The 24,245-nt window shown below is 38.2% G+C and overlaps 1 protein-coding gene across 4 annotated transcripts in view; it reads right to left on the reverse strand.

Moving 5' to 3' along the window:
• Positions 1 to 1,834: 1,834 nt before the first annotated feature.
• wdr27 (WD repeat domain 27) overlaps positions 1,835 to 24,245 on the reverse strand; it is a 33,120-nt gene continuing 10,709 nt past the window's right edge. Inside the window, exons 13-24 of one of the 4 annotated variants that reach the window (XM_020603251.1) lie at positions 24,175 to 24,245; positions 23,635 to 23,703; positions 23,448 to 23,548; positions 22,979 to 23,068; positions 21,517 to 21,638; positions 19,974 to 20,107; positions 19,198 to 19,295; positions 18,233 to 18,354; positions 15,523 to 15,620; positions 11,681 to 11,783; positions 9,056 to 9,154; positions 1,835 to 2,337 (exon numbers count right to left, since the gene is read on the reverse strand). In XM_020603251.1, coding sequence (XP_020458907.1) covers positions 2,233 to 2,337; positions 9,056 to 9,154; positions 11,681 to 11,783; positions 15,523 to 15,620; positions 18,233 to 18,354; positions 19,198 to 19,295; positions 19,974 to 20,107; positions 21,517 to 21,638; positions 22,979 to 23,068; positions 23,448 to 23,548; positions 23,635 to 23,703; positions 24,175 to 24,245 — 1,212 coding nt within the window. In that variant the 3' untranslated portion in view covers positions 1,835 to 2,232. Of the gene's footprint in view, positions 2,338 to 2,944; positions 3,965 to 4,152; positions 4,304 to 9,055; positions 9,155 to 11,680; positions 11,784 to 15,522; positions 15,621 to 18,232; positions 18,355 to 19,197; positions 19,296 to 19,973; positions 20,108 to 21,516; positions 21,639 to 22,978; positions 23,069 to 23,447; positions 23,549 to 23,634; positions 23,704 to 24,174 lie in introns of those variants that run through there. The other 3 variants (XM_020603253.1, XM_020603252.1, XM_020603254.1) reach the window with 3 other exon arrangements.

Here is a 24,245-nt window from a genome sequence, read left to right on the forward strand (position 1 = left end):
AGTGTGACACGCTTTGTTCAGCACTGTCATATCCACGGTCCTCATACCCTTTAAAGTTTGAGTCATGCTGTTTTTCTCTCTGCCAATTTGAATGATAAGTATTGTGAGCAATCAAATTTTGGAGCAGACTGCGTTGTGATGTATGGGTGGGGCTATACTTGAATCCCACTAATTTGTTACTATAAACATGTCATTCTTTACTGGTGAGATCAGTGGAAAGAGAGCACCCAAAATGACCTCACAGAGACAAGGAATGTGCATTTACACCAATCCATCACTTTGGTTTGTGAACGTGTGGTCACTGAATCTTAATTCATAATACACACACATGCACGCACACACATTAAAATGGAGAAAGAACATGACACCATAAATTTACCCAAAAGACAATTTATTGTATTTTGTTCCAGTAAAAAAGTCTCCAACTGCTTGTAGGAACACTAAAGCTCACTGTGACAAGGCAGACTTAACCTTGCCAGTACATACCTATCTTTGTAGCATAAAAGGCATGCACACACATATACATAAATAATGTGGTGTATGACAAAAGAATAGGTACTACCACATAAATCATGCGAAGCCCTGCTGTCTTTAATGTATACCACCGGTTTTTGTGATAGCAGACCTGGCAGCTGATAGTGTCCAACTTCAAAGCTATATTTCTTCTGACCTAGCTGAGGCTGGTGCTGCACAGGTAGCAGTCTTCACAGGCAGACTGCTGCAGTATCAATTAAAGCACATAGTCCAAAATGAATGAGTAAATCAAATGCAGATTAGAGGCTAAGGGATATGAGCAGTCTTCTGAAACCTCACCTCCGTCTGAGGGAGTCGAGACGACGGTTATCAGCGGATTTATCATTCTATCGTCAGCGTCAGATAAAATCCGAAATCTTTTCCTAATGGATGAGGGATGAGTGACACTTGAAATTTCATTCCACCGCAGACAGGTAGATTTTTCCTTGAGCCTCTATGTAGACTTAGCTGTGGGTGATAACATATTGGCAGCGATAATGGAAGACTAGCAGGAGGTCAAGTTTCTCTGGTGAAGAAAAAAAAAACTGCAAGAAGATATCAAAAGAAAATTAAGTAACTGCCAGTGAAATATCTTCAGGAACATTAGTTCAAAACAAATGGGAGTAATGCAAGTGAAGCAAATCCCTTTCTGACATTCAATTCAAAACAATGTCTGGAGTGATACAAAACACAAACACCAGAATTAACTTTCTTTATATAATATGATCAATGTGTGGTTTAATGGTAAGTCAATCCAGAAACCCACATATTTAATTATATCAAGTTTCTGGAGAGGTGTACTATCGTTACAAAGTAAAACCAGAGAACTGGATTTGAAGTTGAGGTTCTGTCTCTGACTAAAGACCATTGTGTACCACACTGTTATTAATTTTGTTAGCTGACAAGTTTGTAGAATATTAAGGCCAGATTGAAAAGTCTCTTTAATTTGCAATAGTTGAGGTTTATATAATATCTGTGTGTGTGTGTTTGTGTGTGTGTATCATCTGCATATAACCCCACATTCACAAAAAAATATGAGATCAGTAATAAAACTAGAAAACAGAAGGGGACATCACATGGATATAACACGTTATACTTTACATACACCATAAATACTGTATGCAATCTATTCAAAATGTTAGCGTCAGAATCCTAATTTCTTCCAGTTGAGTGAAGATGATATTTTGTTGTGTCTGAGGCAGAGGAGAGTAAAATGCAGAGCTCAAACAGTGCAGGCGGGTGTGTCAGTATGAACAGTAGTAGCATCTGTGCGTCTGGCAGCCAAAGAGGTTGCACCCAGTTGATGTCATAGCTTTGTGTGCTGATCTGCTAAGCAGTGTTCACAACCACTGGTACAGATGTACATCTGTTCCACATACTGAACAAACAAAATCTGAGTCTTAATCATCCAGAATATGCATGTACAAAAGTACTGATAAAATTGTTTTTGACATATTTAGCAGCAGTTATCTGTAAATGAATAAGTGTTGCCTCATGTAGTTAAATGAATCTCATGAAAGTCATTCAAATCAGTGATATCCTTTTAGGTCTTAGTCAAAAGAAAAGTGGTGCAAAGATGCACAGAATGTGCTGAAGTGGGTGGCTCCGTTTGACGAGATGAAGCATGAAAGTAAAAATGAACAAACAAAGACATAGAAAACTTTTTAAACCAGTATCTAATTTTCAGCTTCATTAAACCACCAGGAAAAAACAAAACTCTTATATTCTAGTCATTCCAGTTGGGGCACTGGTGTCACGAGACAGATGGACCCCACTGCTTGACTGAAACAGCCTCAGCTTCCCATCCAGGGTTCCAGTCAGCAGCTAGAAAATACAGATCAAAAAATGACATCACATTTAGCTTTTACTGTTGTGGATGATGCGTCTCAGGAAATGCATCACACATAACTCTTCTTTTTATGACTTTCTGCTTGGAGGACCAAGTTGCATAAGAGCACACCTGGTTCCTAAAAAAAAGTGAGGTCAATCTGTAACCCAGTGAAATTCCTAATTTTTCATACCTGCCATTAATCACAAATAACACAAATCCATGTGGCTTGAGCTCTGTTATATAACTTTGTTTAATCAAACTGGGACTCTTGATTTTGCCAGTATTAGTCATGCTGACTTGAATGTTTACAGATTAATAAGGACCCTGCATATCAGTAAGCTAACATCAACTGACACAGCAGCACTCTAAGACCTGAATATATTATATTCAGAGGTGTCCCTAATATTCTGGGCCTCTTATGTGTGGACAAAACTATAGAGACACCTCTGAATATAATGTAGTCCAGTACAACACCATCTTTAACTATGACCTCAGTTGTGAACATATTGAATTTATACATTTATGACAATTTCACCAAAAACTGAAACATATTGAGCTTCATAAACACAGTTTTTAAGGTGGAAGTGTTGCATTAATGTGCATATAATTGTACAGGTGTACCTAATAAAGTGGCTGGTGAGAGTATATCATATGTTGTAATTAATTAATCCCACTCAAAGTCTTAAAGGACGACTCAACAAACTGCAATGCAAACGAACAAAACAAACAAACAGATGGGAATGCATAGGTGAATGCCCAGTTCTGCTTTGGAACATCGGTGTCATTTATGGTGATATTAGAGGGAGTTTATGGTGTTTGTAAAGTATCTTTATTAAAAAAAATATGAACAGTGGGAAAACAATGGTTTGCCAAGCAGTAATAAAAAACATTTGGTACAACAATAGTCCAACATTTTTCCCATGCACTAAAACCGTTTTATGTAGGAGAAGTCATCTTTTACCAGCACACAGCTGTCGGTGCTGGGAAAGGGGGTCACAATAGCTGATTTCTAAGGATGACTGAAATATATTATGACTTGGATGGATTTAATCTTCTTTGGATGAGTGATCTTTGCAACCTCTCTCTTGACTATGCTAGCATGTAATGTAGAGCTGAAGCTAAATCACACTTTCTAAGAAGGTTATAATAGCATTAATGGATTTTTCTGTTACATCATCCAGAAACCATCTGCTATTTGACACATTCAGTCTCCATCTGTCTTTGGGTGACCAACAAGTCAAAAGTCAAACTCATTGGTGGGCCATTATAAGGGGGTTATTTTGCTTTCGTTTAGCTTTTTCCCACATTTTAGAAACACTCTTAGGACATGCAAAGAAGAAGCAATGTTGAAAGTGTGGGTGAGAAAAAATGTTGTTTGGAATGCAATGTGGGTTAGATTTTCACTGGTCAACGCTGTCATACAGTATACTGGCATTTTGGATGACAGAAAGTGTCCGTCTGTAGAAACTGGCAGGCTGAGTGCAACGTGCAATGTGTTTTCCCTCCCAAAGGAGGGAAAATTGTAAGCACATACTGTACTTCAATTCAATTGTAAAGCACATACTTCAGCATGCCAGGATGTTCTATACTGCACATGCTGAGAGGAAGAAGCTGATTCACCTAAGAGACAGAGAAAGGGCAGATCTCTTTAACCTCCTATTAAACTTAATGGATTAATACTATTTATTTTAATAACTACTAAAGCAACTGAGGAAAATGAAACTCACATCACACTGGAGACATGACATTATTTTTAAATTTTTTTTTTATAAATTTCCAATTATCTAACCTTAGTTCTTGTCATAGTTAGCATTATGGGTGGTAATTAAAACAATCCAAATAATGGCAATAACAGGAATTGATTATCTCCCCATCTCAGACTCCCTGCCTGTTCACCCTTCTGCCCTCTAGCCAGTCTCCGACAGCCTGTAGGCAGGGCTCATTTACAAGGCCCTGGACCTGGGGGAATGTAATGAAACACAGATCCCGTCAGACTCTGCAGTCCATGTGTTTCCCTCAGAAGCTGGGTGAGGAATGATTCGTGAAATGTTTCTGAAAAATGCAGGGCACACCCACAAATAAAACTAATAGTTTAGCCTGAAACAATCACAGAACTCCTTTCTTTCAATGGGATAATATCTCAGCCATTTTAAAAGCAATTTTAATTCCATCACCAAAATGACTGCACAATCAATGTGAAATATATTTTAGATGAGAAGACTGATGCACGCCTGTATGATAAGCACTGTATGTAGTTGGAGCCAGAAGCCATTGACTTGGCTTAGCATAAAGACTAGAAACAGGGAAACAGCTAGTCTGGCTATATCCACCTACCAGCACCTCTGAAGCTTATTACCTGGTACATTTTATCCCATTTATTTCATCTTAAACCCTATCACCTTTTTTTTCTTTTTAATGAATACTCTAACAATTTGGAAAATACAGTATTGTCATTTGCTGTCTTACAGTGTTTGAAGACGGGATCAGTTTCAGTTTGATCTCTGTGCATTCAAAGTGTTCAAAAATAAACCTCCAATAATCTGCAGTTATTAAAAAAACAGGATAGGCTACTTTATATGTGCAAATCTGAGCTACCTTAATGCATTAAAGCTGTACAGACCAGTCATATGTTCATGTTACATATAACATTTTACACAGTGTCCTTCATATTTTGGGCATCCAGGCAGCAGGAGGACAACAATTAGATTACTGATGCAAGGTTTTGATACTTCAAAAATAATCTTGTGACCTTATTTCCTAACTTCCTGTTAAGTTCCAGCTGTGCTGAACACTGACCTCAGGGAGACTGTCTCAGCTCAGTCTGTGTCTCACTCTAATGTGACATTCTGGAGAAGACAGCCCATCTTTGTATTTGCTGTCTGGCCACTACAGTAAGAAGTGAGCGTTTTCCTCTCTGGCCAGGCAAGAGGGACAAAAAAAGAAATGAAATGATATAGTAAAAAGTTTCTGTGGGACACCAGCTGCATTTTTTTGCCTGGCTACAAAACCTGAAAGCCAATGAGATGATTCACTCTTTGTTCATCTTCCTAGTTGGAAAGATAGAAGGCATCCTCTCAGTCACAGACACACACAAATAAGATCTTTTAAATAAAAAAAAGAGGAGTCATCTGTCCTTTAAAAAAAATCATATTCACTAATCTTCACTAATAATCTGATCTTGGGCCAATACTTCACAGACATTTCTGCTGCTGATGTGGAATAATGTAATTGGAGGTTTCGACAGCTTGGGGTGAAACAATACAGAAATCTGAGCAACCCAGATGGAGCACAGCAGTTTCTCTAGTCCAACCCAGTAACTTATTTCTCTGAGGTCACTGCTGATTTGTCTCTGGCTACAGTATGTTTCTTTGCCTGTACTTAAATAAAGCTCATAAAGCTCTTAAATTCCAAAAATCATTGCAAGATGTAACTGCAGATCAGGTATCAACACTTCTGTTTCTAGGCACTGCTCAAATGTGACACCGTTCCATTTGTCTGCCACAAATCTGATCTCAAAATAAATGACTAAGAGAACATCCTTATGTGAGGAGAGATAAAATCACTCCTGTTACAAATGAGAAAATACATGGAAGTCAACCTTTTGAGTAAAACATTTATAGTAGGTCAAAGGCGGGGGAGCTTATATAACTTTACAGTAGCACAGTATGCCATGTGAAATCCCACAAGATTTTACGAGTCGACACAACAAAGTAACAGTAAAAGTTGGGAGCCCTCATTAGAGACTAAAGTACAGGAATAAGTCTGAGGGAATGAACTGTGGAGCAAGATCTGCCTGCCTGAAATTCTTTTATGTATTAGAGTGGAAAACAAGTGAAAAATGAGAGGAAAAAAATGCATCGCATTATCTTTGTCTTGCTCTGGAAGGTTTTCACAGCAGTAACCATTAGAACATCTGGCCATCAAATGCAGCTAAAAACCAGGTGAGCACAGGTTGTGGATGTTTTTGTCAGTATTTTCCCCATGTCTTAGTAAGGAGAAAACACAGGCTCAGAAAACACACTGATTTTGCCATTATGATATTACATGGCCTTACTGTAAGACTGAGCAGCCATTTCCTAGGACATCTTGAACTTCGAATCATTTTTCATTCACACATCTCTGTTTTACTAAACCAAGTGGCAAATCATAACCCGTAGGCTGCCTTTCAAGGGCAACCACGTCAAGATTTAAGAAGTATTACAAACTGAAACCTACACCAGAAACCACATCCAGTGTTTTTATAAATGTCAAATTTTCATGATGTTGAATTAATAGCTGAAAATGTTAAATTTTAAAATCACAACATTCTCTATCTTGACCGATTACAATGAGAAACTGAAGTTCCCCAGTGTAATACAAATAAAATAACTAATTAAATAAATGTGACTAACATGATAAAGATATGAAGGTTTAGAAGAAAAGGAGATTTTGCTGTAAAACAATCCATTGGCATGGCTAATGAGGACACTGCTTCTGTTGATGAAGAACATACAGTATAACACTATGAAGAACACATATACTATTTCCAGGGTAAAAGATAAACTGAAGAACAAACTTCTATTCTTAACTTAGCTAACACCGCCGAGAAGTCATAAAACCGCTACAAATGGAATCAAAATATAGGATGTTTAAATTTCATAGTTTCAGTTTCTTAATTCCATAAGAACTGTAGAGGTCTTCCCCCCTCTAAGAGTTCCTGAGAAAGATTACATAACACACGTTGATTTCAGCTACTGATCAAGAACAGCTCTGTTTGTCTGAGTTAGCAAACAAAAGGTAGCTGTGCGGTCGTGAATGCACATGGCTGTCCCTAGCTATGTACTAAGTGCATTCAGAAAACTGATTGACAAACACTCAACAAGATTGCCCACCAATACAAAATTGCTTAGGAGCTGTAATTCAATAAAGTACAGTATTACTGGTTAGTGGCTATGACATGGCAAGTTTCTTTCATGAGCAATCATTTCTGTACTTAAAACAGAATGTGAATGAGATACACAACTGCCAAAATAAACATAAAGCCTGAGTCTATATGAAGAGTACAATGCACCAGGTACACCAAAAGCCTACACAGCTGACAAAAATGACTGGCCTCACTTACATGGCCTAGGTACTAACAGTGAAGCCAGAGCTCTCACTCAGTCCATGTACAACACCTGAACAAGAACTAATGGTTTTAATTCAATCAGACCATCCCTGTGTAGACATCTGGTATTTCAAGGTGGGAGACTTGTCAGCTCTTTATTTATCTGCAGACCTTCAGGAGCCATCTGGTTCTTTCATACATTTGTGAATTTTATGACTCCAGTCTGCTCAAATCTTAGCATGTTTCTGTTGTATGAAGTGGCCAGTGCCACAAGTCTGAGAACATAAATTAGTAATGCCCAGTACAAAATGACCACATAAAAAAATCTGTATGATATTACACAGAAAAAAAGATAAGATGCTGTAAAGAAAAGAGCTTTGTTATTTGCACAAATCTGCAAAAACAAACAAACAAAATTTTAAAAGCCAGATTTACATGAGGAAACAATCTGTCAAGGAACTACTGCAAGTGTACTATGGTAAGTAGCTTGTAGGGCACATTTGTGTCCTATTATCTATTTAGGTTAAAGCAATATTTTAATCTATTCACCTGACACCTATGATGGAAAATACAGTTAGGTTTCAGTCTACAGTGCCAGTTCTTGATTTTTCTCTGACTGCATGCTCTATCAAACAAAACAGGACCTGCAGCAGTACAGGGCGAGCATGTCCTAACTAATGAAGTGGTTCTTCAAACTCTGCAGATTACTATTTATTCAGCCAGAAAATGGCCATGGATCAAACTTTCCACTTTCAGACTTGGAAATCTGGATGCATTGTGCTGCTGCAAATTTTAATTAGTTGGAACTATACAAATGGATGTGAACATTTAAAACATGTGCCTCAAATCCAAAAAGACAGTGGATAACAAGTCTCATGAGACATCCAGCAGAGGCTGTGATGTTATATTTTAGAAGATTTCTTTTGCAAATCTATGTGCTTTGAACAGTTCCAAAGAAAAATCTTGAACTGGACAATAAAACACATCAAAAGGGAACTGTTGCTCTGTACACAATTCTCCAGAGAGTTTGGTAGAGATCTTGAAAAGATTCTGATGTAAACACTGTAAACACTGACCCTGTAATGGTAATTCAAGATAGGCAAAAGACTTGTAATCTATATTAAGCTTTACTTTGGGTCATTGGTGAGAACATATACGGCCCCTGAACGTCTATGGATGTCTACCGGTTTAAACTGACAGATTGGTCGAGCAATGACAGCAGCTGTAAACTCATTAATGTTCATTTTTATGAGGATCACCCAAAATAAAAGATCACAGCAACAAAACTAAGCATTCAAAGCATTTTTGATATTTCACACTTGCACAGTACCACCAGTGCTGAATTTTGTCTCTCTGGACATAAATGGCATGACATTAAAACACAAGGGATCCATTTAAAAAAAAGACCATACAACAAATGGATCTCTGGTTTTACGTTGCTATTCTGATATCAAGGTACTCATTCTTGTCCATACAGTAACTTAGATATAGAAAGATGTAAAGAACTATAATGAGTGCTTTAGTTAAAATGACAAGATCTGTGAGGTGGGTTGTGAATGTATAGGGGAGTAACAAGAGCAAGGACATTACAGAACCATGAGGACAAACAAATGTAAGGATTGTACCTCCGGCATGGCTGGGTTGAAAGTCACACTGAGCACCGTGTCTGAGTGTCTCTGAAGTTTGTGGAGGTAGCTGCTGCTACGGACGTCATACACATAGGCCTGAAATGAGATGGAGTATGTGAACCAAAGTAGTCGTGAAGTGCAACCATGCAGTGATGTACAGATTTAAGATAAGATGAACCTATTTAAAACCAGTTAAACTGACCCACTGAGTGAAGCTCATTATAGGAATATGATACATACAATAGACAAGTGTGTTCAGAAGAAAACGTACAAATGATGTGGTACAACTGGATACAAAGTCATTGGAAAGACAAGCAGATGTGAACAGATGCAGATTTGCTTTAGGAAAGGAAAACTTTGTGCTTATCCTATTAAAGTTTTGCTTTTGATCCAACTTCATTCACAATGTGTGTGTACAGCTAACATCCATACTGTCATGTCCATTGTTTGTTTGGGGCCAGTAATTAAGTATTCAGTCTAAAGATCTTAACACATTACATCATAGTTTAGTATAAGTATGATCACAGTCATTAATATTTTCTTAATGATCACTAGGGGTTTTCCAGAGACTGGCTAGACAGCGAGGTTTGGGTCTTGTTGCTATCAATAATCACACTCACATAAAATATGCAATATCTGGGCCAGAATCAGTCATCAAAACAGCTGGACTAAACTCAAATGACTCTGGAGTCATCACTCTGGAATAAGTTCAACAGCATATTTAAAAAGGAATCTGGAACTGGGTATCACACTTCAATACTTTTTGAGTAACAGACAAAGTGATGTGAAGAGTTGGTGACAACTAACTCTAGGCTGGCAAAGTCTCCTCATTCAAAGTGATCAAAGTGCCTGTACAACCGCTTGTGTTCAGGCAACAGTAAACACTGATGCACAAAGGAACTTTAAATAGTTTGTTAAACAGCAAACAGTAATACCAGACCCAAAGGTGGTGGTTAATTACACTGTGGTTAAAAGTTTTGAGTGAGTTTGTTTTAGCATGACTGCATTTGCTTCTCAGGCTTGTCACACACTGATAGCACTCAAATACTGAGCGCTTCAAAAACGAGTGGCCATTGAGACTGGTTGACTTAAAGGACCTTTGCAAGTATAAAAGTAAAAACCCTGTTAAGCATCCCTTTATTTTAAGTGTTAAGTAGGAGTCGATTTCACAATTGGCCTTGTAACAGATTTACATGTGTACTACTTGTGTAAAACATCTTAGAATCAGCACTTAAATTTAAACTGTTAGAATAGATATGTGAGCAAGTCATCACATTGGTAGCACAGTTTTCTTTCTAAACACAATCACTGAGTTTTATGTTACATTAGTTTGCCCTGGTGCCATGAGGACAGATAAAAACAGATGTGGGGATGTTTGTTACCAGACGACAACTCATCAGATTCCTGCAGCTGTTTTGTATTATGTTTCCCTGAAAAAAAATGCTTCAAGTGAGCTCTGTCAAACAGTCCGTGGGTAGAGTGTCTTGTGTCTCCATCACGTGAGTGATGCCAGGCAGGGCATTAGATACTTGGAAGCAAAAAATTCTTTCAGGAATGTTAAAAAATTAACACTGATCCCCAGACGGATTCGTCTGTATCAACAGTAACGGAAGCAGAAAGTAGGGGCAAGAAAGCCCGAGGCCTGAAAACTGAAGCGCCAGGCTTACATCTTGATTAGCAAATGTAAAGAAAAACTGTTCTTCTATAGAATAAATTTCATGTCAGATGCTAAGAGGGGAAGTAAAATGGGTGGAAAACAGTGGAACTCTTCTGTACATACAGCAGGTTAATATTGACCACAATGAAATCTGCTTTTGGAAAATGTGTAAAATGATCTAGGGAGTCTTTTTAGAGTATTCAGGCTCTTTCTTCCCATGATTCCTTTTTGATATATTAAGACAAGTACAAATGTGTCTGCCTTATGGAAGTCTCAGGGAAGCTACAAATAAATACGGTGCAGCTCACCGCCGTATACTCTCTCGAGTTCCAAGAAACACTGGAAATGTCCGTTCTCAACAGAGATGCTCTCACATGTCCATGCTGTGCTAAATTCACATAATTAATAACAACCAGCAGCATGCATATGTTATTCCACTGCATTCAACAAGCACGTACACCATAAGGAAAGAGAGATGGATGAGGAAAAAAAGGAGGCACTCTTCTGAAAATGTCTTAAAAGCAAATATAAGGCAGAGTCTGGAAAAGCAATTAAACATTTCTGTTTCAACATGAATGCTGAGTTTGACTTCTATGGAAAAAGGCTTGAGCCCAAGTAAAAATCTCTGAGTCGAGCACAAACGGTCCTCACCTGAGGTCAAGCTGATAAAGATATGCTGCTGTTTTCCTGCTTACCTTTACAGGATCTGATAAGATGAATACAAGTATTACATTTATTTATAAATGTCTTATGTCTCTGGTATATTGCAACTACAATTTAATTTGGAATTAATTTTAATTTAATTTTGCAACCTTGTGATGCTCATCACTGAATTCATACACTGACACTATATAGGTGGCTTTAGTGGACAACCTCCTTCTGTCTGATTATCATAGTAATCATGAGAGGCATATGAGGGAGAAAGAAGCGTGTTGTTCACAGAAACCCAAAGTATTACAACTTACATAGCTATCCTCCGAGCCCGATGCAATAAACTTGCCGCATGGCGAGATGGCTGCAGAGCATGGATGGCAGCGATTTAGATGGTTTTCATAACGCCGCACACATCTGATGAGGAGATGCACATAGAGGTGAGAAATCAGCGAGGTTAATAAGCTCAAACCAACCTGATGTGAAGGAGAGACTGAATATTTGACTAGTGACATCAAAATGTCTTTACTGGGTCCCTGTGGGATTAAATTATACTGTTTGTATTTTATTTCCCGGCTTGTCTCACTGAAATGGTCATAATAGAAGTACATAATATGTAAACATTGTATAAAGCAATACAGTTTAATCCATTTCAGATAACTTTACACTGAACTCTGTGTGCTAAGACACTGTCAAACAGGAAGTTGGCACATTTCATATAAAAAAAAGAAAAAATATATAACAAAAACTGCCTGAGTAGTGGGACTGAGGGAATGAACACATCTATGGACATTTTTATGTTAAAGTGATTAGATAAAAATGCAAATTCTATCAACGAGGGGCAGAATGCCACTCTCTAGCCTTCACGTTTTACATTTGAACCAGGTCAGGAGAAGAAGTTGAGCATGACTCAAACAAAACACAGGAAAGAGGAGGTAGTAAATGACGGATGGCCCCCTTGTGCAACTTCTCTGCTGTTTCATTTGGTTTGCAATGGCATGTAATGCTTTTTACAATGCCACTGACAGCTAGCTGAGCTTGAGTCTCTATATGGGCTGTAAGGTTGGCAGGGCTTTGACAGGAGGTGAGCGCATGCCTTTGACATTCACATGGTAATGTCATTAAGCTGAACTAAAAGTAGGTCATATTCACTGGCAACCATAAAGAAACTTGATATAGCCAGAACCAGTGAGTTCTTGAAACATACACAAGGGGGACACAAGGAAACTCCTTATAATAAAATGCAAGTTCATACATTTCCTAAGCAATAAGTGCATACTTTATTGTTTGAATGCCAGTCTTTGATGTTGTATTCAGTGGCATTACCGTATTTTGTAGTGTTCTTCTCATTCATCCAGTATACTGTCACTATCATCTGAATACACACTGGCCTCAAAAGAGCCAGTCAAACAGTTTCACTGGCTGCAACTGAACAAAGGCCTCATGAGACTGAGATGGCTCAGCCAAAAACAAGACTGTCTTGACAATGCAGCAAAAAAAGAGCCGCCTAACTGAAAAGAAAACAGCAACACCATCCATTCATGCATGCTGACCCTACGCTCCATGAGTTACATAGAAGAAAAAGGTGTGCAAAGGTCTTTTCCAGAATTACTGTAAGACCCAGCTGAGCTAATTTGTCATTTTTAAACAGAGAAAACAGGGGATGGCAAACCAAATGGGCATAACTGAGAGCTAGTGCATCCAGTCATAAGGGAAAAAGTAGATGTGATAAGATAAATGACACATAACACCTCATAACCTTGACTGTGGAGGTCGTGGACTAGTGCTAAGTCCCTTACAAGAATATACTGAGAACTAAAAAGAGGAAATCGTCAATACTTAGTTGAATTTAAGAATGTATTTCTACCTCCTAAGCTTATGTTATTTTCTATGTGTAAGTTACTCACACAAGAATCTGTGAAAAATCTGACCTCTAATCATTTTGATATACAGCAAGATGAGAATGATCTATTTCTCACTCTCACTCATCTGATTTTCTAGGTCAGAAAGGCCCAACCCCACCCCCTTCATGTTGTATTACTGACAACTATCCAGCATTTGCCTGATGACTAACAGACTGCACAGGAGGGCCTGATCCTCTCGAGTGGGAGGCTATACGATTACTGAATCCACCTCAGTATTCAGTGTCAGGCATCAAGATAATCAACAGATTAATCATAGCTCATTATCTCCAGCCAATATAGTTCATCCAATTTAACTGTCAGGTGAAAGCTTCTACTGTTTGATATCAGTTAAATATACTGTAAATATATGATTGATCTATTTAGTAACACAATGTATTGCTCAGTATGAATTTATCAAATGATGGAAGAGAATACATCCAGAACTGAAGAGAAACTGATCACCATCTGTTCTCTTCAGCTTTATATTCAGTATCTGAGTGGTTTCATTTTAAAGCATGCTAAATGCTGTAGATGCCTGAACTGGAACATTGCACACTTAAATATGTAATTTTAAAATACAACGGGTGAGTGAAGGGTGGGGGTTTAAAAAATAAACTCTAACTAGTGCAGTGGTTTATAAGAAACCGCTGTCTTTATGTGTGTGGAAAACTTTCAAAAACCATTACCCTCATTCAGCACTTGATGGAAACACATGGGTATCATGCATGTCTGTGCTTCTGTCTCAAAAGGAAGAGGGCACAAATACTAGGGATTCTTTGGTGACAGAGCAAAATAAAATTAAGATTGAGTTTCAGAAGTTTCTACAGAGTGAAATGTAAAATGTGGTTTTTCTGGAAGTTCTCTAGTTTGATTAAAGACAGAATACAGTACTAACCCCAGCGTTTGTTCCAGCTTAGAGCTTTTGTCAATAGAGCTGCGTGTCTAATAAGAATACTCTTTCATTAGCCATATACAGCATGGCCATGGGTAAGAATACACATTAGCTTTCACCCATACAGTCAATGAATTTGTAGAAAAGCACAGTAAAGTCATAAAATAACTGGGGATGAGTCAGATTACTGTTAGCTCTCTGCTTTGTTTAAAGTCTAGAACTCCTCATACTTTCACGGCGGTCTCGTGTATGTGCAGTTGAGTTTGGCGTTTTGTAATGAAGAAACATGTCATCCAGTGCAGAGGTGTGATTTACTGATGTGTTTTTAATCTCCTGTGAACAACAATGGAGGTCTATGGCACAGACAAGCTAATCCAGATCTTAAATACGAGTAGAAGCAATTCACTCTTGGCTTTAGTCTTTGTATGAGAATTGTTGAAAATACTATCAATATAGAAAATGACTGTACTTAACCTTTAACTGAGTGCAGTAATTTCAAGCCTCAATAATAAGATAAACATAGATTTAGGACAGCTGTAACTTTTTTTGTATTTAGTACTAGCTACAGAAACAAACACGTTTTTCAAAGACGGAAATAAAATTAACAGGATTGAAAAAAAAAACTTCCACATATTGTTTTCATACATCATATGTTTAAACTTGGAGGAACTGAGGGATGCTTGACAATAGCGCTCAGAATGAGAAATTGAACTGGAAACCAGGCACTAATATTTATCAGATAGCGGTAGGGCTTTGATGGCGTCTGGGATGAAGAGTTAGACATGAAAGCAGTTTCAGATATGAAAGAATGAAATACTAAATAATCATTTCTACTGAGCCAAAAAGAACATTTTCAAGTCCAAGAGAGCCTACCTGAATTATCTGCCTTATACGGATATCTGCTACCATGGGCCAAAGAAAATATTCATACATACTTTGAAAAGTGGCCACTCACTCATCAGATGAAGAATGAAACAAAAAAAAAAAACAATTCAACTATATGGTCGAGGAGGAGTAGAGGAATAAAAACAATAATGGAGCTCTTCTTTAAAGTGCCTAACATTTATTGCTTTTGGCTAATTTCAGCAAATTTAATTAATAAGCCCTTCAGCCAGTGTAAGGCCATAGTGGTGCTTAGGTTCCATACAAAACTAAGAAATTATGAATTTATGGCAGTAAAGTGTCCAAAATGTCATGAAAGCAATGTGTTACGCAAGGATGCTTTCTTGTTTTGGTTAAACTGCTACGGAGATTTCTGATGTCACTGTTTCTTCTGAAAAACTTACACAAGCTGAAACAGTACAGGAGCATTTAGTAAAAGTGAATATACAGACATCCCTGTTTCATATAACATACCAACCTAAGTGTACGGAGGTCCCAGAGCTTCACACCATCTGTGACTGCACTGGTGAGGAAGAGGTTGTATGAATCCAGTGCCTGTGTGCTGAACATGGAGCCCTGTGTTACACACACACACACACACACACACACACACACAAATGCATACTCAGCACATGCTTAACTGAAACAGATAATAAATTATTGTCCAGTATGGAAAAATTCTGTTACTGCCAATCCTGTCTTGGCAAACAGTATTCATATACTCTAGTTATTCCAGTTCATATAAAAGTAGAGTGAGACATTAAAACCAATGTAAGCACATTGAGGCTGGAGAGAAAACAGCAATGGAAGCAAAAGAGTTTGTCTTTGTGTGCCATCTCCTGTCCATTATGTACCATTCTGAGACAGGCTTCAACTAAACTGTAAACAAACAGTTTCCTCTGCATATCTACTAATAAATTCCATATCAGTGACTGTGTGTATATGTGTGAAAGAGAGAGAAAGACAGAGAGAGAGAGCAGCGGTGGGGCTGTTTTTTGTTTAGATTTCCATTAAGAGTGTGAGATCGGGAGTCTGAGAGGCCATTTCCAGTTCCATTTTCCGAGAAGTCCTCTGCTCTGATGAGTTCCAGGTGAACTAAGCAGAAGAGGCGAAGGAAATTTGAAGTGGGAAAAACTGCTTCATATGCTGCAGCTCTAGATGTTCAGTCCACCTTGGGACGATAAGGCAAGAGGCGAGGAAAGACTAGTGTTATGTGTGCAGTCTCCAGACAGGATCCCTCTAATCCACAGGTATGAACTCTACAGTACCCAAAGACTCTTAGGCGCCCAGATGGAGGACCCCACACTGACGCAATAGCACACTGCATGCTTTCCACAATGTATGGCTCACAATAGCTGGCGTGACAAAGACCAGGCAGCTCTGGGTTGAAGGAGTTTAGTCAGCTGTGTGCAAGAGTGCATCACAGTTGAATGGGTTTATGTAATTAATCCATGCCACTAGATGCAGTGTCCAGCTAATCCAGGCTGATCTGAAGGTGAAATATGCACAGGCCAACATGCAAAAGTGACTGAAGTTAATACCTCAGGGTTACTGGGTGCAGGCCACTCTCACAAACATACAAATACTTTTCTGTATTCCATTAAGTTATATAAGCAAGATTGGTCAAAATTTCCATATATTTTATGATCTATATTAATGGTTTTGCTGCTGCTGGTACATATGGAGCGAACCCATGGCATCTATTTCACTATAAAATGTAATGTGATAGTTCTAAAGAAATGTAAATAACAAAAACCCAGACTTGAATACGTGACATTAATAATACTTACAGTTTCAGTTTGATTGATACAGTAATACATTCTAATTAGATCTATAATGGATGTGAACACAGGCTCAAGCTTACTATTTGGTGGACACCAGCTAATTGGGCCCACATTGGTTCGAGACAGTGATGTGGGAGTAAGGGCACATAATTCCAAACTGCATCATGGAACATCATTACAGCAAGGCCATCATCCAGCATGGAATCTCCTCCTGCCATCTCCTATGACAGTCTTAATCCCAGTATACCATGGATTTACATTCAGTCAGCAAGATACTGATGAAGGCATGTCCTGTCTGCCTGTCTCTCGTGGAAACTTTTGGTTAACCATGACTTTTATCGTTCATACCACAAAGTAATGCTTTTATTACCTCAAAGATAATCTGTGCTTTATGTAACTTGTGCAACACTCACATATGTCCTATGCAACATTATAACAACTGCCAAATCATGACCCTTCAACAGTAGGATGGAAGATGAAGCTCAAATGACGTCAATCCAAGCAAATTCTTTGCTGTGGGGCTCAGATCTAAACTTTGCTCAATCTGTATGTGGAGTGATGAGATACTGTATATTTGCCTCTTCATTCACACAGCTTCACACCGATAGCTATCTTAATGATGCACAAAGGGAGAGACAAAGCTGCAGACTGAGATAAAAACAATGCATTTTTTCATTATCTATACTGCTTGTCCCGAAGAGGGTCACAGGGGAGCTGAAGGCAATCCCAGCTGACACTGGGCAAGAGGGTGGGTACACCCTGGACAGGTCTGCGAGTCTATCACAAGGCTGAAACTTAGAGACAAACTACACACACTCACGCCTAAGGGTAATTTAAAGTTGCCAGTCAACCTAAGATGCATGTCTTTGGACTTTGGGAGGAAGCCAGAGTACCCAGAGAGAACAAGCAAACCTCACACAGAAAGACACTAGGTTGGCTGAGGCTTGAACCCAGAACCTTCTTGCTGTGAGGCAAATATTTTGAATTTGCCTCACAGCAAGGCATTTGAATTTTGGTCATTTTCCCCTTATCAGTCAAAATATGGGGTAAAACTTGCTCATTTTTTCCTAAGAAATGCCTCTTAACTCTGTTACAAACTGTGGGACACTGCTATCTAGAGCTATTTTTTTGAATAACCAAAATTAATATAAAGTCTCTGACCTTAAAATGAGAACTAATCAGAAACATCATATGCTGCTTTGTTTACTTTATATCTACTTACATCTGAATAATCTACACATGGTGACCACATACTGAATAGGCTTTTTGTAACACAACTTCACTATTTATGTTACATATTAATAACAATTACGAATATGATAGAAAAAGAACATAAAGTAGGTCTAACTTTTTCATTCCCATTTGGGTGATCTGGTTTGTGACAGGTACATTTAATGACCTCACCTTGTTCTGTGTAATGCAGTGAATGGCTCTGCTGTGGGAATCGGGCAGCTCTGCGGCAACTCTACCCTCGTTCATGTCAAATACTTGAATGGTTCGATCTGAACCACACACAAGGACAATGTCTAAGACAGCTGTTAAGAAATTGTATGACATTATTATTATAAGCTTGGTTAATTATATCTGGGGGTCAGTAAAGTAAGTATCAAAGTTAAAAGAGCATTTCAATCAATAGCATATGCAAAGAATGTTTCTCCTCATTCATTTCTCTCATTCACAGATCAATACAGGAAGCTGGTGATGAGCTGAGTAGATGCCAGTTTTCTTCCTTACAGACAGTTTCTACCATTCCATGCCATGATGTTTGCAAACTGTTGTATCTAGCCTTCTAAACAGTCTGTTATGCTCAGGTTTTTCCATTAAACCTGACTCTAAGATGAAGAAAGGACATTTTGAGTGAAAAATCATTATATATAATAATACAAACATCACAAATTATTTTCATTGCCATTTCAATTAATCAGTTTAATGCTGTGTTAAATGCATGTAGATTTTAGAATATTTAGAGAGACTACTTTTGCATGGTGTCCATTTATACCCTCAGCTCTCCTCTATAAAAAATTAATTCTTGGTAGCTGTACTTGGTAGCTAACTCCTGACAAAATCACACTCATCTAAATGCAGTTCAGTTTCAGTGGATTTACTGGAAGATACAGTAAATGCACTGTAAATGCTAACAAGGGGTTGGAATGCTGACATTCCTGAAAAATTATAGACATCTAAATTATTTAAAGATCAAATCAGCAGTAGAAGCCCTGAGGCAGCATGTGAAGACTTTATACGTCACAAACTGACTGCTGGGGCAACTAGATGCTCCAAATAAAAGTACTGAAGGCACAGTTCACTTTACCCTCCATAGCATCAGTACAGTGTAAACTGTAACACATAACAACAAGTAAAAAGGATACAAGAAAAGAAATCGTTGACTGCAGACAAGGCAGCAATGTCTGTCCCCGCCGTCGTCACGAAGCATCTTGCCAATTTGACAACACTCTGTTGTTGATATCTGGAAGAAAGTTGCATTCAACTCTGTCTGTGCTGTATGGCTGTAGTAGAATTTAGTGGAGCAGTACTAGACTTTAAAGCAGATTTTATTTTTATTGACTCATTATAGTTTGTGTTTCCCACTCACAGGAATTACTACTTAAAAAAGAAAAAGATGAATGAGCAACACCCATGGCTAAAAGAGTGGACAGGGACCCATTATTTTCATTTCCCTGGCCTGCAGAATAAGCCCTGTCAGCTTACAGTACACAGTTCAAGTAGTCTGGGTGGTAATGAGTGTCAGCTGTGTCTGTGGTAGCTGCTAAATAAAGCCAGTCAACAAATCAGTAACAAAGCCAACTTCCTAAATAGATTATATAATATAGATAAATCCTTTGAGCTATATTACCCTGTTTATATGCATTGCATTACCTGCACTGTAACATATGTATTGGTAATGCTTCCTTTTACAGTCCCCTAATTACTAAGAAATTTCCTGGAAAATCATGGTATATAATGGGTAATTACCACAAAGAAAATACAGCTGAAATGGCTAAGAAAAACCTCCACTATTACTCATCAACTCAACTAAATTAAGACCAGTTTAGACTGGTAATCATTTGGATATTATTTTGTACTTCCTATGAAAGTAGCCAAGTAATTCATAGATATATATATATATATAATCACTTGTAATTACCTCTTGATGTCATCGTGTGTAGTGTCCACGTTATAAAGGTACAAGTATAGAGAGGGCCCAGATGCAAAAAGGAGGAATTTGTCAAGGTAATAAAACTGAGCACTCCTAATGGGTTTGGTGAACATACTCTCACTCTGCAAGAAAAAAGAAGAACATCTTTTAAAATGATTTCTCTAAATGATACATGCAAAACCCTCAAATGTGGTCTGATAATCAGCATGCACGGTATGCCTCTGTTGTCCCATTAAACCCAAAGCAATAAATGTGAGCATTTTTTTATGTAAATCTAGTGTACTTCTAGAATACTGTATTTGCATAGCTCAGACACCTCTGACACACTTTCACATCCAAATTTTCATTAGTTTTGTCTCTTCATAGTTCATACCATGTGGAGAAAAAAATAGTGAAGGGAGTTAACTTGGGATAAGGCATTTTTATCAGTAAAGTCTGTACAAGTCATTAACATGATTCTCCTTGACCTCCAAAAGGCACAGATAGAGTCTGTCAAGGTAAAAGAAGCAAACAGATGGGCTGCCCTGTCAGATATCTTACTCTGTCCAGGTTAAGAGCTGTACCAATTGACCTGGCATCTGTAGACTTCCACTAACAAGAAAACATAAGGGATACTGTGTGGTCAAGTTACTGTTGCCAAGTTGTTTCACAAGAACACCAAGCAATCAAAGGCTGGCAGACCCAGACCCAGCTCAAACAAATCTCACGGAATGGGAGTAAAGTAGGGATGGTTAGCATCAGCTGAAGGGAGACCCCAGGATTTGTGGACGGGCCTTTGTTTTGATTTGGCATGGGAAAGTAGACACACTTCTGACTGACCCATTAAATATGATACCCAGTGAAGTCAGAAGGGCTTGCATACAATCAAAGTTTTGGATGCTCTGAGACTAGCAGATGCCTTGAATGACAAAGCCACTATCTTTGAGCCAAGAAACTTCACTTCATCATCCCACTTAATTTAGTGTTCTTGTTTTTATTCCCACCAGGCTACTCTTATTTAAAAAGAAGAAAGTGAGTTAAGCATGTTTTATATCAATATATATATCATAGATGCATTTTGACAATTAAACAGAAATTCTCTTACTGAAGCTCCATGATAAAGGTGCACCATGAATCAGCTTCTAATGTGTTGTAAAGAAGCATTGTGAATACAGTAGCAACCACTATTTAAATGTCGTTCAAGTGTTAAATCATTGCCTCAATTACAGACAAATTCCTTCCAGCAATCAAAGAAGACAAGAGCAAAACTGAAAATTTGTACAGCAAGAGTCTGTAACTATTTTGTTTTGTTTGAGGTTTAAAACCTTCAGATTGAGGACATTTTTGCAATATGAGGTCACTGGCTGATCTTTATTTCACTGTTTAGTTGGTTAGGATTTGGGCTGAGAACAATGACAGTGAATATTTTACTGAAGAATAAGATAGAGCATAAAGTGGTGATGGTTAAGCTTAAGGTGATAGTGACTGAACGTAATGCACAAAAAACAAAATTATGTACAAGTGTGTGTTAGTGAATGGATGGGACATTTACCATGATAATGGCAGGGTCTGGGCTGCTGTGGGTCCAAATTCGAAGTTTTTGGTCTTCTGATGCACTCAACCACCACTGTCTGTTGAGGCTCCAGCTCACACTGCGCACTGGCTTATCATGACCTTCATAAAAAGATAGAGGATTGAAATGAATCTGAAGATATGGGGCATGGGTGCGACATTTACTTTCTGGTACTGCTCAGAGTGAAGAGAGGTTCACAGTGACCTACTGGTCACCTCAGCTTTGTCTTCTTTTCTCTGCTGCCCCCTTGTGGGATGTGTGTTCTCGCTGTATGCAAACCCTCAAGTGTGTAACAGATTCTGGAATATTTTGTCTTTACCTGTCAGTGTTTAATTTACTCACTAGGATCGCTGGGTGTCACGCAGAATTGACTGCTCTTAGTAATAATTTGATCATAAATAGTGTGTAGAACAGTAAGAAATGGCATTATTTAGACCTAGTGGGTCTCTAGTGACAGTGTTCCACCTTTATTCTTTGTTTCATTCTTTTCTATTTGTCTCTTCACTTAGGTTTAACTGTCTGACAAAAACAATGACATCATGTACTGGAGGCTCACTTTTCTGGTAAAAGAGAACTCTTTATCTACATGTTTGACAGTGATGGCTGAGTAAGAGAACTATTTGGATTTCCCCATAGTCTTTCATCATAAGCCAAGGATAAATTTCAGAGTATTTCAATCTGAATAGTCCAAACAAGGCAGACATAAATGCAAGATGAAGATGAAGTTCTTAGTGTTAAAGCCATCCTTGTCTTTTTAAAATCAGTGGTATGCTGTTAACCTTTGCACTGAAATATGAGCAGACTTTGCCAGAAGTTAATTAAAAAAGCCAAGTTCTCTGAGAACTGTGGCTTCCAGTGGCTGGAAAAGGCTGGCCTATCAGACAACACCGAGGCACTGATCATAGCACCACAAGAACAGGCATTAAGTACCAGATCAATTGACCAGACAGAACCCCAGGTGCAGAATGTCGAAAAGAGGCATCAGAGAGTCCAACACATACTGGCAGGATGTAAAATGCAGGCGGGAACAGTATACACTGAACAGCACAACCAAGTGGCTGGCACTGTGAACAGAAACATCTGCGTCATGGAGAATAACAGGGCTAACATCAAGCAGGAGTTTGAGAAGCTGGACAAGTACCACGGCCTGAAAGAGGAACTGGAGAGGATATGGACGATATCAGAGCTCTCTGCCCAAAAGAGTGCAGTACTAAGTACAGCTAAGATACTGCGCAGAACCCTCAAACTGTGAAAGACACACACCGCTTGTAGGGGAGAGAAGGGATTTTTTTTTTAAATAATAAATATTGCAGAAAATGAATAATTTTGATTGTGAGAGAAACACCAACACTGCTGACAGAAACAAAAAGGTGACTGAGCCCAAATATTGTACAACCTAGGGGTTTTTTAAGGAAAGGATGCTCATGTTCACTTCATGCACCTGTGTAGACTGTTGGATTTCCAGCAACAGAAGATTTGTACAATAACACTGAGTTGTCGCCAAGACCACACAGAATATGTTTTCCATCACCTGGAAGAGACGAGGAAACAAAATCATTTCAGATGATTTATTATGACCAAAAACAGAAAAGCGGTTTATAAACAAACTCAGTGTCTTCATGGCGTAGTATCATGGAGAAATACTAACACATGACTTTGGAATTCTTCTGGGTGCACCGATGAGAGGTCATGTACTGTATATTTTGAGAAGCTCAGACTATACTGAACAGTATATACCAGAGCTATGAAAAATGGACAACCTCCATTTCTCACTGCAAAACCTCAGATCTCTTCACTTGCTCAAACTCTTGCCTCTGTCAACTCACACTTCTTTTTATCATTACTTTACCTGAGAGTTAATGTTATCTGTCACTTCTGATTTGTAATCTTTACAAATTAGAACGTCTCACCTGAATACTGAAGGCAACAAACTGGTTTGTAAGCAATGCTTAGACAAACGTGGGGAGTAGTAGGTGCTGCGCTCTCTGCAGGATAATCTCTGAGCAAATCTCTACATGATAAAAAAAAAGAAGTTTAGTTTTTATCAGCAATGACATTTTCAACCTTTCTCACTATTTAAATCATGGTACTGCTTACATATTTTTGTTAGCCTTTTTAGAGGAAGGATTCTTCTGAAGATTTGTTTTAGGTGAAAACATGATCCTTCTGAAAAGCAAAAACAAAACAATAAACTGATGTTTCATGTATGCATTCATTTTTTTTTATTCATCAAACCTTAATTCATGCTTTTCATGCTTGTTTTTTTTTTTAAAGTATGTCCACTACCTAAATTTTGGAATGCCTGAAAATCCCTAAAAAAGGAGCCAAACAAAGTTTATGAAGAAACAACATCTGTCATGCTTGCACCTCTGCCAACATTAGCTTCACCTGGACGACTGTAGTTAAACAATAAGATGTGTAATCTTTATATGGGCAACACGGAGCCAGTGAAAACATAGCCCTTTTAAGAAATAGAGAAATCCATAAAAAAGAAAAAAAGTTCCATTTCCTCTCTCGCTTGAATTTAATTTCAAGTTGCTCCTTACCGTCATCTTTTTTTACCATCATTTTGTGAACAATCAATTTAACTGTAATTTGATTTTCTATTAGGCAAAAAGGAAACTCTGCTAAACCTACCTTGGGGCACTTGTGTATCCAGATGACTTCACTTTTGAGTGGAAAACCAAAGGCTGGTCCTTTAGACCTCC

This window comes from Monopterus albus, unplaced genomic scaffold, assembly GCF_001952655.1.
Source record: "Monopterus albus unplaced genomic scaffold, M_albus_1.0 scaffold60.1, whole genome shotgun sequence".
NCBI lineage: Eukaryota > Metazoa > Chordata > Actinopteri > Synbranchiformes > Synbranchidae > Monopterus > Monopterus albus.